Raw genomic sequence first — 22405 nt, forward strand, 5'->3', positions numbered from 1 at the left:
CAACACATTTCTTTATTTCCTATGAAGCAAAAATTGTAAAAAGTTGTCTTTCTTCATTTTATTCACATTGCTCTCTTCCCATTCCCTCTCGCCATACAAATTTTATTATAAGACCAGTTTTAATCTAAGAAAAATTTCCAAGGGTAAAGCAATTCATATGCTCACCTTCCAGATGCAACAATTGTTATACTCCGCAATACCTGCCTTACTACTGAAATTTTTATTTATATAAATATATATGTGTTTAGCCAGGTGCTGGTGTTTCGAGGCTGCAATCTTGGCTACTAAGGAGACTGAGATCTAAGGATTTTGATTCAAAGCCAGTCTTGGAAGGAAAGTCCATGACACTCTTTTTTTTTTCTTTCTTTCTTTTTTTTTTATTTGCCCATGACACTCTTATCTCCAGTTAACCAGCAAAAAGCTAGAAGTGAAGCTGTGGTTCATGTGATAGAGTGCTAGTCTTGTAAAAAGCAAAGCAGGAACCAGAGGCCCTGAGTTCAAGCCCCAGTACTAACACGCACACACCAATAAATAAATATATATAATATGTAATATTATATATTTATATATTACTTCCTGTGGAAGTGTTGCTGACTGAAATTACATATATATGGATATATATTGATATATCCATATATATGTATATAAGAATTTGCTGTTCATATCATTTTCCTGTATCTCTAAATATTCCAACCTGTATTCCACAGAACTCAAGGGCGTTTTTTGTATAGTTCAATTATCAAACTCAATAAATTTGCAGGTGCAATATTACTATCACACATATAATTCCATATTGAAATTTCACAAATTATCCTACCAGTGGAATGTACTGAAATTGTGTCTCTGACTCAGGCTCCAAACAAGGTTCATCCATCACATTTAATGCAGTGTCTCTGTTGTAATGAAACAATGCCTGACACTATCATTATACTTCATGACATTGACCTTTCTAAGCTTATAGGCCACTTGTTTTGTAGTGTCCTTCTACCTGTGTTTTTCTGTGTCCTCTTTGTTGGAGTCACATACGTGCTTTGGGAAGAAAAACTCCTTCTGTGATGCTGAATCTGCAGTGATAGATATAGATATATAGAAATAGTTATAGCGATGATATCGATTCTGAGTGCCAAATGTCTCTCATTAGTGAGTACAGTCTTAGTGAGAATGGAGCTCTGTATCTATTTCTTCACTACAAAAACTTCCCATTGCCCTTTATTCAACTAATAAACAGCTATACTTTGATATTGTGAATTATCCTGCTGCCTTTTAAGCTTCCCTTAATCATTTCAGTATCCATTAGGCATATTAAATCTAGCCCAATTTGGTTATTACTGTGATAGCTGCAAAATGGTCATTTTCAAACCCTATTATTCCTTCTGTGCTTATTGGGTGAACCCTCTGTAAAGAGGGGCCATCCCTTCTTGTGAATTTGTTGTCTTACTTGTCTTACTGTAGATTCATTGATTCTTGTTCCTGTACATGGTTTACAATCTCTTCTTCTTTTATCTATTTTGAGCTCCAATTTTCCCATATTTACTTAAGGAAATCCCTTAAAAGTTGTCTTCTCTATAACTTTTAAATGATCCTATCAGTTTTGGCTTGATTTACTGCTACGCTGAAATGGAGGCTCAAAAATGTAGCTTCATTTCTCATCCTACACTCGCTCTTTGTAATCTGACGAACTCTCTCACCAGAAGGGGAAGTAAGGCGAGGCAAATGTTCCTTAATATTTCAGAAACATTACTGACAAGGGAATCCAAAAGTATTAGAAACCCCCCTCTCAAAAAAAACAAAAAGAGAGAAAGCTTCCTTTCTAATGGAGGGTTATCTTTTCCTGGTAGCCGTCAACATCTTATCTTGGCAAGTGAGATACTTCAATACTCATGTCACATGTGCCATTCAAACCTTGATTGTTCCCATCATGGTGAGTCTTCCGGAATGTACCAGGCATATTAGCTGATTGCCTGTACGGAATGCTTTGTCCCAGCTGAAATACTATGAGTCACCCTAAGGCCACAGAAGTGATTGATGCCTGTTACCAATTTCAGATGTAGGGTCAGTGTTGTAGTCTAGTATAAAATGTACAGCTCATATATTAAGTAATTTTGTTCCTGTCATACCTTATTCTATCTCCTCTTTTACCCGCATGGAACTCAAAAGTACAACAAAATACCCTAAACAGAGGAAAGACAGGGCACACTCCCAGTCAATTAACATCTGGACCCCATTATTTGGGATGTACTGTGTACACAAAGTCGAGATTCAGAGGAGCCAAGCCTGCTTTCTTCTGGATGTGCTGTCACTAAAGTTACAGTTTTTCTAATATAGATGTAGATATTACCCATGAAAAGAGGTAAACAAATGCACATGGAGATAAGTAGACCAGGACCAAGGGTGTGGCTAGACACACATCAATACTACAAGTGGTCTTTGTGGACTTCATTCTGCACGTGAGTTCTCACTTATTTCCACTAGTTTATCAAATCAAAGTGCAGGAGAAATTGCTTCATTCATTCATCCATTTTAGAAATTGAATGCTTTCTATGGGACATGCGCTTCTCTAGATCTTTGGAGGACATGAACTATAGCAATTTGAGGCTTTTTTGTTTTGTTTTGTCTTTTTTGCCAGTCCTGGGGCTTGGACTCAGGGCCTGAGCACTGTCCCTGGCTTCTTTTTGCTCAGGGCTAGCACTCTACCACTTGAGCCACAGCGCCACCTCTGGCTTTTCCTATATATGTGGTACTGAGGAATCAAACCTAGGGCTTCATGTATAAGAGGCTATATTCCCAGCCCAACTAAAGGAATTTGAAAATATTTTTGGTTTTGTCAATGATGATGGTGGTGGTAGCATGCTTACACTTGTTGCATGCATTTGAAATGGTTCGTGTCTTCCAACAGTCCACTCAGAAATATCCTGACATTTTAATCTATAAATTATAATAGAGAGAGAGAGAGAGAACTGGTGACTCATGCTGTAATCCTAACTACTTAGGAAACTGAGATCTGTGGATCACAGTTCAAAACCAGCCATAAGCGTAACTGTGGCTCAGATAGTAAAGCTCCAGCCTTGAGCAAAGACCTTAGGAACAGCATCACCCAAGGACAGGCAGAAAGAAGAAAGGAATAGGAGGAAAAAGAGGAGGAGGAGGAGAAGGAGGACGAGGAGGACGAGGAAAAAGAAGATGGGGTGGAAGAGGGGGAGGAGGAGGAAGAAGAGAAGGAGGAGAAGAAATACATATTATTATACATAAATACATATATATACATAAACACATATATATATTAAAATACAAAGCTGGGAGTGGTAATGTACACCAGTAACTCAAGACTGAGGGTGGAGTTCAAGGCCAGCCTGGGCAACATAGTGAGACCTTATCTCAAAAGCTAAAACAAAACTCTCCTTTTTAATGCACTACTCCACATAATGGAGTTACCAGGCTCTCTTTTAGATATATGAATTTCTGCATTTGCTTACTTTCTACAGATACAACACACTCAGGGGAAATTGGCACCAAGAAAAAGGTGAAAAGACTGTTAAGTTTCCAAAGATACTTCCATGCATCGAGGCTGCTTCGTGGAATTATACCACAAGCCCCTCTCCATCTGCTGGATGAAGACTACCTTGGGCAAGCACGGGTAAGCCGGTCACTCCTCTCCCTGCATTATGCCAGTGCCAAGAACCTGTGCCTCTGTTGACAACACCCCTGGGTTGGAGCCCTACTCTGCCTCTGAGAAGCTGTGTGGTTCTGGGGTAGGGGCAGCTCAACACATCTGGATCTTTTCATCCAATATAAAATAAAAATAAGAGGAAGCATCTGCCTTATACAGGCAATGCAGAGCTTAATGAGGGAGAATGCATTTTTATTCATTCACGAATTCTAGGTCTTGACCCTAGAGTCTCACACAAGCTAAGCACACATTCCACCACTGGCTATATTCCCAGCCCAGAGGTAAGGCATAGTTACATGCTGAATATACTCACACCTAGCACATGCTATTTTCATTTCTACAAATGTGTAAAATATATTTGTGCAGTGGTCAGTAAAATAAAGTTTTGAACTCAAAAATTACTGAGGGAATACCTACATTTCTGAATCCATTAAATTATCTCATTGCTCTGGTGGTACAGAAAATAATCCAATAATCCAGTGTATTATTATTTTATTTTCAATGCATTTAAATCTTTTTAATAATTTTTTCTAGGCATTGATCTGACTGAAAACTGAAATTAATGTTTGCTGGTCCAAGAAAAAGTTTATGTTATCTCTAGCCTAAATTGCCAAAAGAATTCAAATTTCAGAAACAAACTATTGCCATTGAGCATAAGTCAAAAATAGTATTTATAACTTATATACTAAATAATATTATACTGTCTACTATAACATATATATTTATTTATTACTAATTGACACTTAATAAATGAGTAGTAATGTCAAAAGAACTAACTACTGGTATGACATATATAATTTTAAAAATCATTATCTGTAACAACCCAGAGTCTGAGATTGTATGAATGGTTGGGCGGTGTTTGGTGCTCTCTTGGCTGGTGGTTGTATGGTTAGTTGGTGATGACTGGTGATTGGTAGCTGGTTGGTGATTGGCTTGTTGGCTGGCAGATGATTAGGCGATAGGTTAAAAGGAGAGTAAGACCGATCTCCTCCAGTACTGGAACATCATGACAAAGCACTCTTGATCATATCTCTACCCGGAGCAGCCACATTTCATAAAGATGATGCTGAGGATACAGAAAGAACAGTAGTCTGAATGGCAGAAGTGAGGTCCTGAATGTGCCTTTGGTACAGTGTGGTTTGGGTAAAAGGACTCACTCAAGCCAGACCTCAAAAATGACTTCTCAGCCATTCACTTCTCTGATAACTTATGAGGTCTTAGAGTGCCTTGCAAGACATTAGGATTTTCCCTAGGACTCAGGTCAAGCCATTCGGAGGCAGGTAGGGGAGTGTGTGCTGCTCCTCTTGTGAATGCCTTCAAAGAAAAGGGGCAACGGTTCAGAAACTTTGGTAAGGAGTTGGATCAACTGCTGCAACTTTTATGTCACCAGGACTGCTGTGTTTTTCAAAGAGAATAAGTCTGCATTACACAATAGGCCTTTAAATTATCCAATATTTTCAATTACCTACTCTTCAGTTTCCTGCGCGGTGGTTAATTTTACATTCTGCCCACACTGAGCGGAATAATGCACTCTGCAATGGTTTTCACTTCCTTTTTCAAAGAGTATGTTGCAAACCTCCTCCCTAAAACGTTGTCTGTGGCATAGAGCCTTTACCGAGTTCCAATGTAACTGAGGATGAGCCTGCAGCCTTCCAAAGCACGAGCCACCTGTTTTCCAGATGAGAAAACTGAAGCATTGAGAAGCTAAGGAATGTGTTCAAGGCCCTATAGCCAGAAAGAGATCTGGATGACATTGACCTAGCCTGTCCCCTGAATAGGCATTAGTGAGTAAGATTTAGTTTACTCCAAACCTGTTGTAGGTAGGGTTGTATGCTCTATATCCAACCTTTTAACTGTTTAACTCACTGTCTCAAAGTAAATGTTTGAGTCTTGATGTGATTCCTGTGGGTGCTATTTTCTGTTTGCCTTCACAGCACATGCTCTCCAAAGTGGGAATGTGGGATTTTGACATATTCTTGTTTGATCGTCTGACAAATGGTAAGTTACCCAGAAGAATTGTCACTAAAATGCACATTATAAAGTAGAATTCATTGCATTTTTAAATAGTTTATTTTTAAACAATGTTGTCCTTTTTTTCCTTCTCTACCCACTTTTGTAAACCTGCAGCCTCTTAAGAAGGACCAGGATGAGGAAACATTAATTCAATCAAAATTAAGACCTCACGAGTTTGACCTTAGAATCAGGATAGTTTCCTCCTGACTGTAATAATCTAAAAGGAGTTAGGAACTAGTAGATCGTATTCTTTCCTTGCAGAATAGTTAAGTCATATTTTAGAGGGAAAAGTTCATTGATAATGGAAAACTAAAAATACAAAAGCACTTCAGTCTGGTCCTAACTTTTACAAGGCAGGGTCCTTGTGCAATTTTTTTAAATGAGCTGAATCTACATATTACAGGTGTTGCTCAGATATATTTGCAATCAGCAGGTGCAAAAGACTGCTAAGGAGAGAATGCAAAGCTTACATTGAGCCAAAGAGAAAAGGAAATACTCTGATTCGTTTTGCTTTAAGTTTCTGTTTCCCTAAAAACCTTCTTTCTCAAAAATAATAAAATATTATTATATTTTCATCTGCCCATTAAACAAGCCTAGACAAGCTTAAGGAGCCAATGAAAACCCTCACATTTAATGCTGGTATTGCTCTCTCCTGTCATCTACCTTTTTTTTTTAACATTAAGCCATTACAGATAGTTTTCTTGTCATTCTGTGACTTGAGACTGTGCTGTTAAGAGGATATAGCCTAGAATCATGAAATGGAAGTTTACATTGTGGAATTATAACTTGACCAGATATAGATGGATCCCCTATGGTTACATTTTACTTTGCTCAAATTAACTGAGAAACTAGTAAATGAAAGTAACTGTGAGGGACTGGGAATATGGCCTAGTGGCAAGAGTGCTTTCCTCGTATACATGAAGCCCTGAGTTCGATTCCTTAGCACCACATATATAGAAAAAGCCAGAAGTGGCGCTGTGGCTCAAGTTGGCAAAATGCTAGACTTGAGCAAAAAGAAGCCAAGAACAGTGCTCAGGACCTGAGATCAAGTCCCAGGAATGGCAAAAAAGAAAGAAAGAAAGTAACTGTGAGGGGCTGGGAGTATGGCTTAGTGGCCAAGTGCTTGCCTACCATGCATGAGGCCTTGGGTTTGATTCCTTATTTCCACATTAAAAAAATGAAATTAATTTTAATAAGAAGTTTTTCTTCAAAAGAAAGAAAAGTAACTTGAGCAAAATAACTTGTTAAATAGTGCTAGTTAAAAGAAAGTATAGGAGCCCAGAGTTTGGCCTAGTGGTAGAATCTGGTTTTGATTCCTTGGTACCACATACACAGAAAAAGCTGGAAGTGGCACTGTGGCTCAAGTGGTAGAGTGCTGGCCTTGAGCAAAAAAAAAAGCTCAAGGACAGTGCTCAGGCCCTGAGTTCAAGCCCCAGGACTGGCAAGAAAAAAAAAAGAAAGTATAATCACAACTGTCATCAAATGTAATGTGAATGCCACAAATATTCAGTTTAACTCGGTTCATTTGTGGTCCAATAAGATTCTACAACTAGTTCAAAAGAGACTTCAATGAAACACACACACACACACACACACACACACACACACACACACACACACAGAAGTGAATTTCTAGAAAGAATAAGATTATGTCATTTGCAGGGCAATGGACACGGAACAAATCCTGTTAAGTGAGCTAAGCCAAGTGCAGAGACACAAATGGTGCATGTTATCTCTCATATGCAGAAGCTAGATCAAAAATACAAAGGGACATGACAAATTATGCAGGACCGTAGGCATTCAGCCACAGTGAGAGCAAGGGAGGGTACTCGGGAGAAGAACCAAAGGTGCAGTGGCTGTGTGCCACTGATCAGATAAAACCATATTTATCGAAATCAACTCCAGGAAATGGAAACGAGAGAGTTTTTTCTTTGTTGCTGTTTTTGTTTTCTTTTCTATTTGTCTTGTTTGTTCATTGATCTGTCTTTGGGAGGGTAAGAGAGGCACAGAAATGGAGGGATAAAGAGTGAACAGATGCAGCAATGGAACTCACTGGACACTGTTGAAAGTGAACTATACAACTTGTGGGTTGGGCTGGGAGGGAAAAACTAGGAAAGAGCAAGAGAAGGGGGTGACATTGTTCAAAAAGAAATGTGCACTTTACCTGACTTATGTAACTGTAACCCCTCTGTACATTGCCTTTATAATCATTTTTAATGTAAAGTAAAACACAAATAAATTAGTTTCTAATTAGCTGAATGAGAAATGAGATGTATTGCTAGCAGACTAAGTTCATTCAGGAGTCAATGGACAAGAATCATTTGCAGTTTTATCAACTACCTCTAAATTGAGACTTGTAAAATAATTCAAACATAATGAAACAGGCAAGTTATGAACCCCAGAAATGCATGCTTAGACAGCAAGTCATTTTTCATTCAAGACACTCAGGCATCTTCTTGGCCCATTTCAAAGTCTTAAATTCTATAATGCTTTTCAAATTCAAAATTATTATTGTTAAATTAACAATATGTCTTGAATGCTTGCATGCTCTTATAGCTTCCATCTCTCCTTGCTTGAGTTCTAAAATGCCTCCTAGTCAAATTGCCTCTCAGTTTTTCATAGGAATAAAAATAAATAGCCTATAACTGTTAATCAGTAAATGTCAGAGTCAGAAGGAAGTGCCTTAAGGCCCATTTCAAGTGGTCATTAACTAAAAAGATATGCTTATATATTCCCACATCATTCATGTTCCTCATATGTCAGTAAGCAAGCTCCTTTTAATGTTTTCATTGCCTCTGGTCTAGAGAGAAATTTTCACCTTCTACAATAAAAGAAGGCTAGGACCAATCCTAGTAATAATATCCTCTAGGTGTGAATCATTTCAAATGAGAAGGAAGAAAAAGTATCTTATCAGAGGACCCTTATTATAGACACTCGATCTGATTGTCAGTCTTGATATTTTAATGGTGATAAAATAAGTCAAACAGGTGACTGCTTTTCTCTAGGAAACAGCCTGGTAACACTGCTGTGCCACCTCTTCAACACCCATGGACTCATCCACCATTTCAAGTTGGATATGGTGACCTTGCACAGATTTTTAGGTAAGCCTATTTTTCCAAATTTCTACTCCAGTTCTATGGATAATGGCAGAACACAATAGTCTTCGATTTGAAGCTAGGAGAACCACCACATGGTAGATAAAGGCCTCAAATCTTAAATGAGCTTATCTTAATTTTTTTGGCCACTCCTGGCCTTGTACTCTGGGCCTAGGCACTGAGAGAAAAGTTATTAAGCACAAAAGAAATATTTGGATCCAGCCTCAACATGACTTTTTTCCATGGCTGATAGTATTTCAATTAGGTGAGCAAAGTAACAGCCATGAATAGGTCCAAATAGTTTTGATTTGTAAAGAGACACAGATTCTTTGGACACATGTATGTGCCCTGAGAACGTGTGAAAACAGTCCTGACAACTGAATTAACAGCACAATCTCGGGCTATTTTTATTATTTAAGCCTAAAAGTACTCTAAGTCTTGGGTTACATTGGAGGGACATGAAAGATGTGCCTTCAATAAGGTAGAGACAAATCCAAAGAGGCCTCGTGTTGGTCAGAGTTGAAGATGATCCAGATTTGCTTGGATCAGTATTTGTGACTCCAGTGATAATGCGATCACTGGAGATCAGGAGACCGAGCCTCCCAAGACTTTGAATAGAAGCTTCCTCTATGGCTTAGGATTCATAAGTGGCAGCACAGTTAAATACCATTAAACTATGGTGCAAAGTAATATTGTCTTTTTTTCTGCATGTTTATCTTTCCTATGATTGAGAGCCTTCAGGAACACCAGAACAGAATGATTTGTGAGGGAGATGAAAAATCCCAAAGGCATCCCAATTCCTTTTTTCTGTTGTTTTCTACTTGTCTCTCCGTCTTCCCTACACTACAGATAACTTAGCAGAAGAGCCAAACCCATAAGTTGGCTTTCCCAAGGATCCACAGGTTCTGCATTGTTGGGGTCAATGATATTTTTCAGCAAAAAAAAAAAAAAAAAACCTTCAAAAAGTCTGGCCTACTGTGCCCTTCTAATTTGATTCCAACTGACTGAGTTATCTTTTTTCTTCCTAGTCATGGTTCAAGAAGACTACCACGGTCAGAATCCATATCACAATGCTGTTCATGCAGCTGACGTCACTCAAGCCATGCACTGTTACCTGAGGGAGCCAAAGGTAAGCAATCCCTTCTTGCCAGCATCCCTTCCTGACTCAGCCAGTAACTTCAGTGCTCCACCCCCGACGTTTCTAACATCTCTGTTAGTGGTCATTTACAGGAAGGAATGCATATGAAAGTTTCAGTGTCAGCTCTGAGCTAACAGATGCATGGGAAAAAATGTGGATTTTTCTGAGGTTTCCTTTTTTTTTAATTTTTTTTATTATTAATTGAACATAAAATTTTTTTTACAAGGTGTTGTGCAAAGAGGGTGCAGTTACATAGTAGGGCAGTGTGTACATTTCTTGTGATATCTTACAACCTGTTTTTCCATCCCTTGTCTAGGTCAGGTAGACCCATATGCAATATACAATGTATCAAGCACATATACAGTGTTCACAGACTTGGTCTCTACTGTCTCTGAGGTTTCCTTTTATAACATTTTTTTTAATTTTTATTTATGTATTGCTTTTTGTTATTGCATGGCTTAAACTCCCTGAGCTTTTTCACTCAAGTCTGGCATTCTACCACTTGAGCCACAGCTCCACTTCCCACCTTTCTGGTAGTTAATTGGAGGTAAGAGTCCCATGAACTTACCTGCCTGGGCTGGCTTTGTACTGAGATCTTCAGATCTCAGCTTCTTGAATAACTGGTATTACAGGCATATACCACCAATACTTGGCTCATACTAAATTTGTATTTTCAAGGAGGCATAGAACAAAATCAACCCTCTCTGTGGGCAAACGACTTCTGAGACATCTTCAGTGGCCCCACAGAGGAGCTTTTTTTGTCACAAATAGCACTGGTGGGCTGAGAATGTAGCTTAGTGGTGGAGTGCTTGCCTAGCATGCATGAAGCCTTGGGTTCGATTCCTCAGTACCTCATAAACAGAAAAGGCCAGAAGTGGCACTGTGGCTCAAGTGGTAGAGTGCTAGCCTTGAGCAAAAAAGAAACTAAAGAACAGTGCCCAATACCTGAGTTCAAGCTCCAAGGCTGGCAAAAAAAAAAATTAGCACTGGTGTTGATACTAGGAAAAAGTTACTACTTTATAGTTTTTGACCAACAAATAGAATCGGAATTCCTCAAAAGCTCCGTTTTTACCAAGCTAACTAGAAATCCTGATTCAAAATTGTCTTGGCAAGCCAGCTCTGATTCAATTTTAAAAAATACAAAGTTAGAAAATAAAAACAAAACAGTAATGTCCATTGTTCACAATCTTGGCAAAATGAATTAGGTGTTTAGTAAAATGTACAGTGTTCGTTTTCTGAAAATTTTTTTGGGAAATGACATAATCTGTGACTCTTCTCTCAATTTTAACTGCCCATTAAATAAACAGATGTTTCACAAAACCAACCACTAAAAATATAGATGTCAAAGAGGCAGACTCTGGGACGATGATGAATAGATAAAGTAGATGCTTCAACGCTATAAAATATCCCAACGGCAGTAATGGTTTTACTTTTTAATCTCTATTTAGTCCAAAAGTTATATCACAATGTTGTATGTGATTCCAATTTTTCTGCTTGTGTTCTTGGCTAACCAACAAATTAACAATCTTGTCATCTTCCCCCACTATTTATTGCACATTAAAGAAGCACCAAAAAAAAAATTGTAATTCAGCCCACTTCTTTCAAGGAAGTGGAAAAGATAAGAGTTGAAACACACAGGTAACTCCTCAAATGTGTCTATTATTTTGGCTTCAACTTTTTCCTTGATTTACAGCTTTCAGAACAAAGCTGATTTTAGTTCCTGCCTTCTCTTTGCCCACCCAGTAGCAGTCAGCCAACAAGCCATGCCATTGTGACAAAACGAAATTGAGACGCACTAAGAAGAAGACATAGGAATGAGCTCCTCAACCTCACTTTCCACAGTTACTTTCCACAGAGCCTTTCCTTTGGCTCTGACAGTTCCATGTGGCTCTTTGAATACCTCAGAGGATGAAGTCTGGCTGACAGGCCTGAAGAATGCTTCACTGTGTTTGATTTTGCCAGAACAAATGTTACCAGTCATAGAAGCACACTAATCAAATCTCCAAATTTGATTTTTGTTTTTTGACAGCTGGCCAGCTTCCTTACTCCTCTGGACATCATGCTGGGACTACTAGCTGCAGCCGCTCATGATGTTGACCATCCAGGGGTGAACCAGCCATTTTTGATCAAAACTAACCATCATCTTGCCAACTTGTATCAGGTAAGGAAACCCAATATACAAACAGATCCAGCAAAGTCAATTGCATTAGGCCCAAGATTTGAGTCTGGGTTCTGCCATTGGCACTAACCTTCATGTTGGATGTGCAGATCACATGGGTTTGTACCTGTGGATCCAGCCCATCCCTCAAGGAAGATTAAACTAATGTACAAGAATATCAAAAATGCAAATTATTCCAAAGCAGGTTTGAAATTGTCTTAAACAGGATCCTTCATCCTGCTCTCCCGTGGTCTAGAATATCTGCCTCTAAGGAGACCGTCTTACACATAATAGTTGAATTCAATTCTTACCCAGACGTTGTAGGTATTTCCTGAGATGTAATCCTAATAAAGACTTGAATGCCTAGGGCAATTTCTAGTCATAATTAGCCTCCAAGTCAGAGATACATTATCATAAAAGACCAAGGACATATTTAGTTGTTTAATTGGCTGGCCTGAAAAACTCTTATATGTAATATTATTTCAGATATTAAACCCTGTAACACAAATGAATTACTCTCAGAACTTTCACCTTTGTTTTTCTTGGCACTGGATTTTATAAACAGGGCTTCATTCAGTCACCTAAGCTGGCCTTGACCTCACTATGGAGCTCAAGCTGGCGCCAAATGTGTGGTCTTCCTGCCTCACCCTCCTCTGGACACACATTATAGGTCTATACTGTCATACCTGGCTATTGTTAGACTTTTCAACATGGTTCCTTAGACTCTTAGTTGTCAGGAACAAACTCATTTCATACAAGGAGTCACCTATCTCAAGTTTAGTAGATCTGAAAAGGTTGAGTGCTAAAAAAAAAAAAAATCCCAACAGATCCCTATAAAACAGTTGCATTGAACAAGATTTTTTTCAGCCTGAAGTTACATTGATTTCCAATAAGTAAATTGGAATAAATTCTTCAATAAATATTCAGTACATAAATTAGAATACATTTTTGATAAATATTCCAAAACACATTTCTCTATCCATACGATTGGCTTTTGTCACATGCAGGAACTGGTGTACTAGATTTCAAGGGTTTACCCTGCATATTTTTCAATGTTGAGCCCCTTTGGGCAATCACCAGCACCTGGGGGTGGGAGGGGTAGAAAAGCTACTAAAGGGGCCTTTTAGTGATGAGCTACAAACTAAACAAGGAGAAATTCAAAGCAGAAACTAATTTCTCCAAGCCATTCCAGAAGCCAAATTTATCACTTAAGAAAAAAATAGTCATTGGACTGGCGAGGGGACCGGAGGAAGGCATTGAGGAGGGGGAAGGGGAAGAATGAATGAATGTCCTGTGAGCACTCAAGCACTTTATTCTTGTTAACATTGACTTTCTCAAATGTCTATCAATAGACAAAGAAAATCCGTCAATTAATTTGCCCACTTGATCTAGTTCTGCATGATGTTCCTCGCATAAATTCTAATTTCTTATTGCCAAAGGAACCACACTGATGAAGTTAAGAGTATATCTGTCATTATTGGTTTGCTTATGCATGAAAATTAAAGTCATAAAGCTGCTTTCACATGTAGTCATAGAAAGATGTGTAATAAATTCTCATTTAGATAATCAAAATACCATATGTTAAAAAAAGCAGATAGGAACAAAAAAGTAAATGTAGAATTTTACTAATGGTGAGGAATTAAGTACTCACTGATAATCAATAAAAGTGAATCTCAAAAAAGTTATACCATCTGATTCATTTAGTAAAGGTTTTCTCAAAAATGAATTCCTTATTCAAAAATTTTAAGTTTGGATGTTTTTCAATAATTTTAATCTCTTTATTAAAAATAAGCATTCCAATACAACCAGATACTACAATTTTTATGAAATATATGGTCCTATATGTTTTTAATCAGCTGCCATTCATTCCCTCATCAAATAATATACAATGTTCTATAGGTACAAAAATCAGTAAAAAAAACAATCTCTGTTATTAAACATCTGGTCAAACTCAAATGTCAAAATCAGCAAAATGCAGATAAACTTAATTCCAGTTTGAAAGACTTTGGAGTTAAATTAAGGTACATCTATAGATAGATTTTTTTTATCTTCAAAGAGCAAATATTTGTGCTATTTTTTAAATGGTCAAAAATGCTTCTTACTACAATAAAAATGAGCTATAGTTTTTTCCCCAGAACAAATTTATCATCTGAACTATGGAGCTTGGCCCTGGATAAGAAAGAGAAAGTTGTGGCAATGGAGAAATTGGAGTAGTGGGCTCAAAATCAATGTTTAAGATATTATCTCTGTCGGCCACCTACTCAGTTGGTCTTATGATCTCTTGGAAACTGTCTTCCAGTTTTACGGATCAAAATAGAAGCAATCAATATAACATAGTACCACAAATGAACTCTAAGTATCCTAAAACCACTAGAAAAAAAGCTCAAGTTTATGTGAAAATGGCACCAAGTAACTTTAGGGAGGGTGGGGGTGAGAAAAACAGAGGATAGGAGAATGAGAGGGATGAAATTGATCAAGATGCACTGTACACATGAATTGGAATGTTAAACTGAAACCCTTTGTACAACTACTAAATAATAATTTAAAAAATAAATTTAATCTTAGAAAGCTGAAACTTAATCAGCAAAATCAATATTCTACAGATTGAATGTAGAAATTATTTTTTTAAATCAGAAAAGAATATAAAATCTTCAATTTTGGCCAATAATTTATACCTTTATGACTGACTGTAATTGTTTTTTTCCTATTGTAAGGAAATCAAAAGAGATCAGGATAATTCCTTATAAAAAAAATCTGACTGGAAAAACACAAAGTACATGATCAATCAAAAATAAATAAAAAAATAATTGTAAAATCCTGTTCAGCAAATTATATAACTAACCTTTATTCAACATTTATTACAACCCAAACACTGTGCTAAGTACGTTCTATGTATTATATTGCTTAATCTTCACAATAGCCCAGTGAAGTGGTATTATTAACATACTTGTTCTTCAGAAAGAAGATTAATTTGATACTAGAAAATTTCGAATGCTCCTCCTGGTAATAAACAGCTAATTAATGGGAAAACTGGAATTAGAGTTAAAATCTTTTATCTGCAGAATTAAAGTGCCTAAGCACTATCCACACTACCTCAGCAACTCATACTGACGACCTACTATGTGCAAGAAGCTAAGTAATCTCCTCCTGACCCTCCTTCTAGAGGGGAGAGAAGAGCATTACAGACCTTGACGAACACCTTAAAGTATATGGCTGTCAGGAGATGTAATGGGAAGACAGAGAAGAGAGGGAAATTATCCTGCAGATGACAGAGAGGGTGGGTGATGGAGGAAGAATCGTTTAAATGGAGCCTTCAATTGTGAGAACTATTTCAAATGACTAAGACAAAAAGTATTCTCCTCATTCCTTTGAGCTTAATCCACACACTTTTTAGTAGATAGAATGGCTCTGTGGCTTCCATGGCCCGAACACGGCTCTGCCAGCAAGTCCCCTGCTCTTAAAATAGTGTCCTGGACATCATAGTTAAGTATACATTGTGTTTCTGGTAGAAATGACTAATTTCTTGCACAGGACATGACTGTACAAATCCCTGCGTTAAGCTGCAGAGGAGGAACTGGCATCCTCCTTCAGGTTTTCAGTGTAAGACAAAAAGCCACGCTGTGGATCAGCTGAATAAGACATGAGTAACCACGTGCTATTTTCAAATCTTAGAAAATGTAGCCTTTTAGGGACAAGGCATTGTTATTTGAGGCTTACATGGACTTTCAGGAAACCATGTACAAATCGCAGCCTGTACCTACACGCACAGTTTCCTAGGGGAAAGGATCTATCGTCAAATTTTAAAGTGAGTCTCAGACTCAGGAAATCAGGAGAGCCATGGTAACAAGTGAAATAAACATGTGTACATACATGCACAAAAATGATATGCTCACATACACAACCATCAACAAGAATACCCTAGGGAGGCTGTTCCAGGAATTCTGTGACTTTGAGCACACCCTGTGCGTGACACAGCCGAAGCCAGCTTACTATAAATGAGATAAAATGGAAGAGGGCTTCCTCTCCCTCCTTCTGTTGGCTGTGCTCTTTTACTTCTGATAAATAAGATCATTACATAATGTGCCCCACGTGTTTCTGCCCTGAGATAAAGAGGGAGCCAGGGCAGCTGCAGCGAAGGCCAGGTCAAAGGTCACCCTCTCATTGTCTGCTGTCTGGCCCAAGCTGAATTGCCAACCAGTTGTGCAGGAAGGCCCTGCAGTCATTTCTACCTGGCACTTTGCTCATCATGACTGGAATCCATCCAGGTCTCAAGGTAGACCAAAATAGAAAGAACATTTGAGAATTCTGAGGATGTATCTACTGTCCTTACATCCTCAGCCCCCCCAACCCCCCACGCCGACACACATACAAAATAAGCAGAGAATCGTACATGATACTGGTTATAATCACTGTAAAAGGAAGCACTTTCTTTCTCATATGAATTTCAATTCATCTTGACAGAGTCCAACTACATCTCAACTAGAGACAGGTAATATAATAAATAACATTGTTCCATCAAGAATTATGAAAAAAAGAATTATGTATATTACATCCTATGATGGCTTGTAGAAGTTTACATCATTTTTCTAAGCTGGGCATGCTAGCACACCAGTAATCCCAGCCACTTGGGAGGTTAAGGCAGGAGATTCACAGGAAAAACTAGAAAGACCAGGGGTATGGCGCAAGTGATACTGCACTTAGTCAGCATGCATGAAACCCTGGATGCATTCCCCAGTACTGGAATAAAAACTCCAATTTTTCTTTAAAATTACCTTCAGGCACTTAGAGGAATCAGCATTTTTAACCATTTTCTGTTCAGAATGACGGAGTCACAAACACAAGCAGAAGCAGAAGGAACGAGTCTTCTGTATAGCTCTGTGATCATCAAATTGATGAGCTCACCTCTTCTATAGGATAGAAGCTATAATTCCAAAGTAGTGGTCAAGTCCCAGAAAGGAGCCTTGAGTTTGATTTTCAGTTCATCCAGTGATCTAAACCCAGGCTTGCCATGAGGCAGCAAGTGACAAATCTACACTCCATGCTCTGAGGCCATAATCTTGGGGTAAAATAAGGAACACACCATCAAACAAAGCCATAAATAAAACAAGGCCATGGGTTTTTCAAGGGTCAAAGTCTGTTCAGGATTCAAGATGTTTCTCTGCCTCTGTGATCTGGAGTGTCACCAAGAAGATGGCTTAACGTGTAAGAGGAGAATTCAGCAAGATCCATTATTTCCCAGAATGCTGAGGGGCAATTATAAATGAAAACACCCACTACATTTCTATTGTAGTTTTTCTTTATCCTCTGGATTTTAAAAAATGTAGTCACTTCTGATTCCTCAGATGCAACAGACCCAGTTTATCAAGATCACTCTAATCAAAGATGGTATCCAATAAATAGGAAGGGGAAACTAGTTTTAAACTCCTTGTATTTGACCAGGAATGGTGACGCATTCAGTAATCCCAGCTACTCAGTTAGCAGACATGTGAGGATCCCAGATACTAGGAAAGGCCAAGACTCTATCTAAAATAAAAGCAAAAAGAACTAGAGGCATGGCTCCTATGATACAGTTCTTAACCCACAGTGCAAGGCCCTGAGTTCAAAACCACAGACCTGACAAAACAAGAAGAGAAAAGGTTCTTGTATAGGTGTCGTCTGTCCATGCTAGATTCTTCTTAACAGATAGCCTCTTTTTTATTATTTAATTTTATTGTTAAGGTGATGTACAGAGGGGTTACAGTTACATACTTAAGGTAGTGAGTACATTTTTTGTCAAACTTGTTACCTCCTCCTTCATTTGTCTCCCACCTTCCCTTCTCCCCAATTCCCCCACCCCCCAAGTTGTACAGTTATTTTACAACATATTTACAGATAGCCTCTTGACTTAAGTAGAAAACCTGTGTTGTTGGTTTATTCCATGTCAGACAGACATGTTGCTCATAGCCAGCAAAAGAACTGCTTTGTTCTTATCTTAGGGCGGGTCATACTTCATAATTCAAACCAAAAGGGAAATGGTTTTGCCTTCAGGATTGCCAGAATTTTGGGGCGGGGGGGCGGGGGGAGTTCCAAATTAAAATTCTAGTAAGCCTTGTAGCCACAAAGGTGGATATTTCCTCTTTAAAGATTAAGACGATTCTTAGAACTGCCCCAAGTGTGCTGTTTGAGACTCCAAGACATTTTTCCCCAGGGATAATGTGAAATTGCAGAATGATGCTTTCCTGTAGACAGATGAGCAACCTGCCCATCCCCCCAAACCCGCTGGTACTTCAAAGGGAAATCATGTCACCTTAGGGTCCTATATCTGTGACCATTTCTGGTGAATTCTCTCCCTCTCCCTCTCCCTCTCCCTCTCTCTCTCCCTCTCCCTCTCCCTCTCCCTCTCCCTCTCCTTCTCCCTCTCCCCCTCCCTCTCCCCCTCCCTCCCTCCCTCCCTCCCTTCCTCCCTCCCTCCCTCTCTCTCTCTCTCTCTCTCTCTCTCTCTCTCTCTCTCTCTCTCTCTCTCTCTCTCTCTCTCTCTCTCTCTCTCATCTCCCTTTGCCTGGGAGTGGACCGACCCATTATGAAAACTAGATGCCTTCCTGTGAGACAGGGCTGTCTCTATGCTAGCTAGGGAAATTGGCTGGGCCCATTGGCAGGTCATTGACAGATCTCTTCCCAGCCTCTGCCTCACCCCCAATTCAGAGCATGGCCCACCCTCCTTGCTCCAGTTCACATGCCTTCCACCTTTCCAAGGTTCAACCTTATCTCTGTAGTGCAGCCCGAGTGCTGAAACTCTGATCCTGCTCACAATTCCAACTGCTCCCCAAGATTGAGCAAGTAGCCCAAACCCAGTGAACCAGCGTAGTTCCCTGGGTCCTCATTGAAGCCCTACTTTCCCTCCCAGGCTTTCTTCACACCATCAAGTTCCCTCTGAGGCTCCAAGGTCAAGTCAAGACTCTTTCAGTTTCCCAAACAGATCACTCATTCCTTTATCATTGCTCAAATGTTGAGGGAGGGCTTAATGCATGCCAGGTACTAGAAATGCCAAAGATGAGCAACACAAATAAAAATCCCTGCTTCCCCACTGTCTATGTTATACAGTGATGGATTCTAAAGATGAAAATTAACAATAAACCACAGAAGGAGTTGGGAAGAGTCTCTCTGTGTCCCATTCACACATGCTCTTCCTTCTGCCCATGTTACTCATGAGCTGTGTATTTTGCTCAAATATAATCTATAACATAGTGAGTTGTCTACAGTCCCAGACTCCATAACTTGTTCATCCTTTATTATTATTGTCCTTTCTCTTTTCTGATTATCTTTAAGTAGTTGTACAAAGGAGTTACCATTTAACAAAACAGCTTATGAATACATTTTGATCAATGTCTTGCCTTTCAACGTTCTCACCTATCTTTCGCCTGCCCACCTGTTTCTTCACTCTTCTTAATTTTGTAGGGTATATGTTAGCATTTCCCCAGCCTCAGGTCCTCAGCTCCTCCCACTAGCCCCCAGATCCACCCATACCTAATGAGCCACTCCTACTCACTACCTACCTACTTCCCCTTTATCCCCAGAGAGAAGCTGCCACCTGGATAAGGTGCAGACGCCATGTAGCTCCCTCTCCCGTGGGAACTATGGCCCCACTAATAAACCTCCTTATGAACCTTCTTCTCTTGTCTATGATTATCTCTGCATGGTCCTCTGGGATGGCCGGGACAGATCCTTTCAGTATGTATTGGATTCTTGACTGCATTCTTCTCTTTGAAGAATAACTCTTCTTGATTATCCTCTTCATTTATATACATACCCCTTTCCCTTTAACCCCACCCCACCCCTGTCTAGTACCTGCTTCCTAGTGTTTTATTTTGCTGAACTTTGACTTTACTTTTCTAAGAAATTACACTATTTGAGTTCTTCCTTGAGTCTACTGTATGTCAGTTAGTACATTTGTTCATGCTTGCATACCACCCAATGTATTTACTTTTATATTTTGTTCATTCTTTTGATCACAAGCTGGCTGTCTTTTTATCCTGAGAGCCCTTTTTTCCTATATGATTTCCCAGCCCTCTATCACTTTTCTTATGACAGTATATATCAATCTAACTTGCAATCAGTCTAGTTGCCTGATCCATTGTACATATCCCAAAAGATATGGACAGTAAGTCTTCTGGCACCTCCTCATCCACTATTGTAGTCTCAGCACAGGTCTGGTATTCAGTGAACATTTAATAGGTACTCCTACTGGACGTTATGTTCTGACTAAGACTACACCCAGAAAATTGAATGGAAGTGAATTTTAAATTCTTCATAATGATCTTATTTGCATTTTACAATTGGCAAATGCAAATTGAAATATTACTTCTACAGTCATTTACTGATTGTCTGAAAATGAGTAATGGACTATGGTTTTTATTTTAAACTTTTTTTTTTTTTTTTTTTTTTTTTTTGCCAGTCCTGGGCCTTGGACTCAGGGCCTGAGCACTGTCCCTGGCTTCTTCTCGCTCAAGGCTAGCACTCTGCCGCTTGAGCCACAGCACCGCTTCTGGCGGTTTTCTGTATATGTGGTGCTGGGGAATCGAACCTAGGGCCTCGTGTATCCGAGGCTGGCACTCTTGCCACTAGGCCATATCCCCAGCCCCTATTTTAAACTTTTGACTTAAAGAATAAATTGTTTAGCCAGTTATGGTGATGTGTACCTGCAGTCCCAGTTACTCGCAAGACTGATGTTGGAAGAATTGCTTGAGTCCAAGAGTTCAAGACAAGCATAACAACATAACCGAATAAATTTATCTTAGAAAACAAAAATGGGAGCCGGGCACCAGTGGCTCATGCCTGAAATCCTAGCTACTCAGGAGCTTGAGATCTGAGGATTGTGGTTCAAAGCCATCCAGAGCAGGAAAGTCCGTGAGACTCTTATCTCCAACTATCCACTAGAAAACCGGAAGTAGCATTGTGGCTCAAGGTGCTAGAGCGCTAGCCTTGAGCTGAAGAGCTCAGGGACAGCGCCCAGGCCCAGAGGTCAAGCCCCACAACTGACTCAAGAAAAGAAAAAAGAAAACAAAAATGGGGAAGCAGACAAATGGAGAGGAAGAGTAGGAGAATACAGTTAGGATGTTCAATATGCATATGTAAAAATGGAACAGGTAATCGGGATGGGTGGGTTTGGGGGAGATGGGGGAGAATAATAGAAGGGATGACATTGATCCAGATGCACTGCACTTATAAATTGAGATGTTGACTTGAAACCACTTTGTACAACTACTTAAAATAATAAAAATAATTAATTTTAAAAAATAGCACATAAAAGCAGAAATCATTCATGTAGGTTTTTTATCAAAGATGATAAGCCATTTGTATTTGGATTCCCCTAAATACCTTTAAAACTAAAGGAGTGATTTTTAAGTACCCATATTTGTGACTATAATTAGTATAATATAACATATAAATTTAATATAGTTTAAATGAATGACTTTTAAAATTCTGAAGCCAACTCTGAAAATCAGGGAGTGGGGCCGCGTCTAATTGCAGGCAATCATCATCATATAAACCTCCTGCTGTGGGTACCTTGATGTGGTAGCACAGAGGAAATTCTCTGGAGGCAGCAAGGCGTGCATACAGGGTGCAGCTCTTAATTCTGGCCAGCCTGAGTGAATGACATTCTTCAGCTCTTCCTTCGCTCGGTAGCCTCTCTAGGAAAGCTGAGCTCTCATCATTTGTGAATAGAAAAGGCATAGATGAGGGTGAAATGGGGGCATAACAGAGCTCCTACTTGATGTGCCCCCTCCTCCACTTCCCTTCATCTCTTACTCCCTGGAAACCACTGGAATGCCTTTGTTTCCATCATGGTTCTACTCAAAGCACACTTGCTTGCATCAGTACTCATCCACATGATGTGGCACTTTTGTGATCCTAAATTCTACTGCCTTTTATTCTGTGTCAGCTTCCATGCCCACTCAATTTTCTTCCATTTTCTTGCTGCTCCTCTCCAAATATGGTCTCACCAGCAAATTTCCCAAGTATCCTTGTATTCTGTCTGCAGGAAGATTATTAATGAAGATGTTAAGTCAGGCTGGCATAAATAGCGATGCTTCAGGCCATCCTCCTGACATTTTTGTTCCACTCACCAGGGACCTAGTGTCATTTATCATCAGGTCTTGTTACAGTGTTCTGGTCCCTTGAAAAACTCACATGAGAGCATTCATTTGTTCACATCTACTTGAATTAATCTTGCAAGTCAACTCATGAACAATTGAATTGAATGTCACTGCAGGATTAAGCATCTGTTACATCACACTAACCTATCACTCTCTGCACTCATAAATCTTTACAGTCAAAACAAATTAGTCTAGCATGTT

The 22405-nt window shown here is 39.2% G+C and overlaps 1 protein-coding gene across 3 annotated transcripts in view; it reads left to right on the forward strand.

Annotated features, from left to right (window-relative positions):
• The window catches only part of Pde7b (phosphodiesterase 7B), a 295006-nt gene that overhangs the window by 255383 nt on the left and 17218 nt on the right, over positions 1-22405 (forward strand). For all 3 annotated transcript variants that reach the window (XM_048354139.1, XM_048354141.1, XM_048354140.1), the window contains 5 exons: positions 3483-3634; positions 5602-5665; positions 8686-8781; positions 9804-9904; positions 11943-12074. In XM_048354139.1, the coding sequence (XP_048210096.1) occupies positions 3483-3634; positions 5602-5665; positions 8686-8781; positions 9804-9904; positions 11943-12074 (545 nt within the window). The remainder of the gene's footprint in view (positions 1-3482; positions 3635-5601; positions 5666-8685; positions 8782-9803; positions 9905-11942; positions 12075-22405) is intronic.

The sequence above is a fragment of the Perognathus longimembris genome, chromosome 9, assembly GCF_023159225.1.
Source record: "Perognathus longimembris pacificus isolate PPM17 chromosome 9, ASM2315922v1, whole genome shotgun sequence".
Lineage (NCBI taxonomy): Eukaryota > Metazoa > Chordata > Mammalia > Rodentia > Heteromyidae > Perognathus > Perognathus longimembris.